A 6,259-nucleotide genomic window follows, 5' to 3' on the forward strand; every position below is an offset into this window, starting at 1 on the left:
GGTTATTGTGATGTGTATTGTATCTTTTATTGTTATTGTAGGATCATTGTGGTAGGACTGGTTATTGTGATATGTATTACAGTGTGTATTATGATATATTACCTCATTTAATTTCTTTTATTGTTATTGTAGGATCATTGTAGTAGGGCTGGTTATTGTGATATGTATTACAGTGTGTATTATATCTTTTATTGTTATTGTAGGATCATTGTGGTAGGGCTTGTTATTGTGATGTGTACTACAGTGTATATTATGATATATTATCTCAGTTAATTTCTTTTGTTATTGTAGGATCATTGTGGTAGCACTGGTTATTTTGATATGTATTACAGTGTGTATTATAATATATTATCTCAGTTAATTTCTTTTGTTATTGTAGTATCATTGTGGTAGCACTGGTTATTGTGATATGTATTACAGTGTGTATTATGATATGTTATCTCAGTTAATTTCTTTTATTGTTCCTTCTGCAAAGAACTCTGGGTAGCAGATTTTGCAAAATTCGTGTATTGTGGACTAATGTAATTGATTGCTTAGCAATGTAACAAGCTGACATGGCAAATCGTGCTTTGCATAAGAATTATATGAAAATATTGAGAACAATAGGGAATCCTCAGTAGCCTCGGCACTTGAAATTCTTTTAGGTAGAGTTAGAGAAAACTAATCTACAAGACTTTTTTTTTCCTTTTTATTGGTTATAGTTTTGTGTGCCAGCAATATGAAGCATAGGGCACACGCATACCTGATTTGATTTTATTACTCCTCAGGATCTCTACCAGCCTACCCTCAAATTGAAATTTATTTAGGCAGGATTAGAGTAAATTAATCTATGAGACCTTGGGTGTGGTCAAATACATCAGTTGAAAAGGTTTGACTTCATGAGTCCAAAACTGTAATTGGATATCAAATTGGTCGAGAGATGACAAAGGTATGAGGTAAAAGCTTGTACTTGAAAAAAACTCGGAGCCATCCTATCAGCTGCTATGCTGTGGTTAAAAATATGGGACTTAGATATACTGATAAGCCACAGTAGTACCATGATGCACATTGTTTCAAAACAACATTGGGAAATACAAATATACTGTGTGCTGTTACTCGTACAATTCTAAGAAAATAATTTTTCTTTGTATATGATATCTAAAAATTTTACCAAAGAAGATCTAAAACCTCATTTGTATGCTTTGTAAATGTGAAAATATGTTTTGTTCTCCAGTGTATGCATCAAGATACATTTGTGAGTTTCATACCTGCAGTTGTTGAGCTAGAAAGGTTTAATGTTTGCTCAAAGTAGCCTGGGTTAGGATATTTTTGAAATTTTTAGGACATGGTTAAACAACATGTAATATTTAATGATGGAGCACAATCTGCAATAGACCTGTCATTGTTTAACAGAATGTATACTATGTCATGTAAACAGATCCAATCATTATTAATTTTTATAAATGTATTACTGTAGAATGTACATATATTAATAGTGTGGTGGACTTCATTAACTTTGTAGGTTTTGATGTGAAATCCTCTACTCACCACTAATCCTAAAAAACCAGATGTTTGAATGAAATCTGATTGTACAGTCACAATTAATTATTGATTGTACAGTCACAATTAATTATTTTTGATACAAAATGATAAAAATCCTATAACCCCAGCACTTTCCAAAGATGGACCTTTCTTCTTCCCAGTTTGCCCTTGAAGAAGAAAGGTCCACCTTTTGAAAGTGCTCGGGTTATAGGGTTTTTATGGTTTTGTATCAAGACTTCTTGAACCTACATATTTTTTTTTGACATCATGAACAATTAATTAGTTATTATTACCTTTGTTGATAATTCTTGCATTATTTTCCTTTTTTGTATAGTTGTTTTTTATGTAAATCTAGCATCATTAAAGTGACGATGAGTGATCATTATAAGGCTTTTTGATAACATTTTGATTAATCTGAGTGTGTAAACTTTAGAGTGTTAACACTGTGTGAATCAAGAAATGAACTAATTTTTGTTTGCAACTGATTTTACAGGTTTTCCATGCTTGTGCATTTCTTCTTGTGTCACGTTATTTCATACTGTAATGTTTTTAATTTAGACATTTGTAGAAACTTGTGTTGTTGTAAGAAGTCTAATGTGACATGACGGGTATCATTAATGTTTGGAACTTTCTCCAATTTTTAAGAAACAGCTTGAAGCTTATATGAAAAGTGAGTTATAGTAGAATTTGTTTATAAGTAGTAACTTTATGAATTTTCAGTTCAGTTTGTTTGTCACTGTCAGCCAGTTAGCGTAGTGAATATTGAGTTTGTGTTTCTTCAAAGAATGAGAGATACGTAATTAGTAAGTAAGTGGAATTTCTGTTAGGTATAGTTTTTTTGTGAAATTAGGCCTATCTGTGAATGCTGTTTATGCTAAACATGTAGTTTGAAGTTGAAGAAATGAATTGGTATTATTAAGTGGATTGGATTTGCCCTCAACAGAAATTTTGTCTGTATGTGTGTCTTTTTTTTTATAGAGGTAATATGTGCAGTGATAATCTTACAACTGCATTTATTTACAAAATCACTATCTTTTTTTGCAGGTTTCCTTATATGGGAGTATCCATAGGCTTAGCAATTAAAAAGGAGGTACAGTAAACATAGACAAGTGATGAAATTAAAATTAAAATGAATGTAGTAAGTTCTATCTTTTGGCAGACCAATCACTTTATGAAGATAAAATAATATTGTTAAGTCAGTTATCTACTCATTTAAAATATGTGATAAATTTTAACATTTTACCACTTCTGTTTGCAGTTTATGATCAACATTACTGGGTGTTTTAAAAAGTACTCAGCTGTACTATAACCTTGTGAGAGTGGAGAATATGTTGGATGAAAAGGATTTAAAATATTTAAGATATCAGTTTGGGTTATGTATAAATAACCGAAGAAAAGAATAAACAAATTTATTAATTTTTTATTAATAGCTGAATACTATTTGCAAAGTTACTTATGTCCACCAGTTAGATGATGATTGAAATGAAAAAGTTATCAATCTAGGAAGTTATTTTTTGTATGTTTGGTTTTGCCCTTGTTTTTGATTTTTATTTCATGTTAATTGATATAGCTTTTGTTTGTGTTTGGTCAGATTGTGCTGGGGATTGTGTATAATCCTATGTTGAATAAGATGTACTCAGCTAGGAAAGGAAAAGGAGCTTATTGTAACAATACCAGGCTCCAAGTCTCAGGAATTGAAGGTAGGAATAACTCTTAAACAGTATTGTATATATTAAATTGGAAATTACACAAATTTCTTAAGTTAGTAGTCTTAGATATACATTATCATCATAAGGGTTGTGGATGCTAAAAGCACTTGCTGGTCTTGCATTCTCCTAATGAAAATACTTATCCAAATTATAGGAAAGTTGGTTTAAGTTTTGCTGATTAGTGTCTAGCCTCTGCATAAACAAGTTTGTAAAGTTTGATTTAGTATTTGTATCATTTTTTAATTTTAATATTTTCAAAATGTTGAAAAAGAAAATAAATATTCTCATTTAGGCTTTCTAATCTTTTTTTGTTGGTCAGTAAGTTCAGTTTTATATGTCTAATTAATGTTAACTTGTTTGATATTCAGCAACATACTTGGATACTTTATTTTTTCAAATAAAGCAACCGGTTTTTCACTACACATCATACAATAATGGAATGATTGACATAGATATGTTAGTGAATAATGATCTCACCTTTCAGAATGGTGTCACTGTTACTTTTGTCAAGTGCTATAGTGTGATTTTTTGCCAAAAGATTTTTGAACAAGATTACTTTATATCTAATAGTTTTAATTTGTTTTCTATAAATAATAAATTTTTGTTTCAATACAATGAACTTTACAATATATTCAATAAAAAAAAGGATTTGTTTAATCCAAATTGGTGCATTTGTAGATCTTAGCTTACTGTACTTGCTAAGCCTAAATGTCCTTACCTGATGTCTTGTCATAATGAATATTTAAGTAGCTTGGAAGCAGACATATTGCAAAAACATTGAAGACCTTAGCTTACTGTACTTGCTAAGCCTAAATGTCCTTACCTGATGTCTTGTCATAATAAATGTTTAAGTAGCTTGGAAGCAGATATATTGCAAAAACATTATCAGGAATAATAACTTTATCATAAAATATAAAGAAAAATTCCAAAATTATAACTCGCATCCTCACACAGTTTAGCTATTTTCCTCGTTCTTCTGGCTAAGAGATTTGCATGCCACTAGCCTTGAGATAACTCCCACCTAATTTCACATGTGTTAACGTGAGCTTTGCTGGTGTCATGACATCATCATGCTACAAAAGCTCTCCACCAATAACTCTCCTATGCATTTGCACACATGATAGCTTCATTCTTCTCTGAGCATTGTATTGAACAGATGTGTTTCAATTTCTTGTCTGAGCTCAAGTTGCTGGAACTTGTCTTGTTAATGAAACTTTTAATTTTGTTTTGAAAGCTTTAATTTTTTTTAGTGAATTCTGAAATGATGTTGACTTATACTTTGTCCTCCTTTTTACTGTGGTTTCTGGAAGCTCATTAACTGTTGGTAAAGGTTTCAGCTATTGTTCACTGTGTCTTGTTACTACATGCTTACTTGGCCTCCTACTCTCAGCCTGCTAGCCAAAATTCTTTCTCCTCAATTTTGAAGCTTCTATTGGATTACCACCTTAACCTGACTTGCTTTGGGTAATGCTTTACTATTCAGGAAACAACCTTGACCTTCTAATCTCTTTCTGGATTTCATTCTCAGGTATGCTCCTTATTGTTTGCCTGTGTTTGTTTTTTTCTCCTTTTTTACTCCATGATTCACAACTATTGACATTCCTTCATGTTTATTATTAGGATTTATGTTGTTTCCTTTCTCTAATAGCTCCTCTCTCACACCCACATGCCTCATCCTCCTCACATTCATGACCCTTTTTGTCCTAACTTGTAGACTTTTTTTCCTTTTTTCAATTCCTTATACTTAGTATCTATTTGACCAACTTGGGGATTGGCCCCATTACCTTCTATTTCACTTTCTGGTTCCCTATTTTTGCATTTTTTCCACTATTATGTATTCCCTTTAACTTTGCTTTCTCTTTTCCAGCTTAACCTGTTTCATTTCTTTTGATCTATCCTCCCTTCCTTTGTTTCCCTGCTGTTGGGACTCATTGGATTAGGTTTTGTACTTTACTGCATTCCTTTCTCCTTTTTGTGTATTTGGGATTTGTCAGGCCTTTTTTTTTTGTCTGGACATTTTTTTTTCGGAGTTCATTTCTGTGTGGTGACTTGGACTGACATTATACTGCTTCTGTCCTTGTTATCTTCCCAGAATTTTTTTTTCTCGACCTTGTTCTTTACCACTGTTTCTCTTATAGATAAGTCTATATTTAACCTTCCCATTCCAGGTTCCAGGCTTTTCTCTTTTTTAGTCTAGTCCTCCTTTTGCCAGAAATCTATTTCACTGCTCTTCTCATCAGTGACTATCAGACACTTATGAATTTGTGGGTACCTATCTCTTCTGCCAGTGACTATCGGACACTTATGAATTTGTGGGTACCTATCTCTTCTCGTCAGTGACTATCAGACATTTATGAATTTGTGGGTACCCATCTCTTCTCCTGCTGTTGATCTAATTTTTGACAATAGTTGGTTTTCATATATATTCAACTTGGTTTCTCTCTCCTTGCTTCTCTTCCCAGTTCATTGTCTCCTTCCTTTGACCCCATCTATGATTTTTTCAATCAGTCTGTGTTTGGTGTGTCAGATAACTTCTTCCATGTTACTCTTGACTCACTCTCCATATTTATATGTTTTGTCCATCAGTTTTGCATCTTCCTATTCCTTTCTCTTCCCTCTGACTTAACGTTGTCCTGTTGTATTCATTGGTATTGTGAGGGACTTGACTCAACATATTCATGGCCTGAGGCTGACAATACTTATCGTTGGCCCATTCTAAGATGATTTCCTCTTCTCTCACCTCCCTACTTTTACAGGTGACTATTCAGTTGGGGGGGAGGGGCATTTTCTGAGGATTAAGTACTTTTCATGCTATGACATATCTTGTCACCAGGTTCTGCAGTTCTTATTCTCTTCCTTCACATGAGGTTCTTTTGCTTTTGAGGACACTAGTTTCTTTGGTGGAATCCCTCATTCCTTTAAAGCACTCACACATGTACCTTATACAGTGGACCCCGTGAATCCAAGGATTTCTATCTTGGGTTCCATTGTCCTCATTTATGATTCTCTTCTCTCCTTGATGAATTGTC

General features: G+C 32.8%; 1 protein-coding gene across 1 annotated transcript in view; it reads left to right on the forward strand.

Moving 5' to 3' along the window:
• The first annotated feature begins 1,812 nt into the window (after positions 1–1,812).
• Positions 1,813–6,259, forward strand: part of LOC106476500 (inositol monophosphatase 1-like) — an 11,781-nt gene continuing 7,334 nt past the window's right edge. Inside the window, exons 1-2 of the mRNA XM_013937158.2 lie at positions 1,813–2,611; positions 3,113–3,221. Coding sequence (XP_013792612.2) covers positions 2,507–2,611; positions 3,113–3,221 — 214 coding nt within the window. The 5' untranslated portion in view covers positions 1,813–2,506. The remainder of the gene's footprint in view (positions 2,612–3,112; positions 3,222–6,259) is intronic.

This window comes from Limulus polyphemus, unplaced genomic scaffold (genome assembly GCF_000517525.1).
Source record: "Limulus polyphemus unplaced genomic scaffold, Limulus_polyphemus-2.1.2 Scaffold10736, whole genome shotgun sequence".
Taxonomy (NCBI): Eukaryota; Metazoa; Arthropoda; class Merostomata; order Xiphosura; family Limulidae; genus Limulus; species Limulus polyphemus.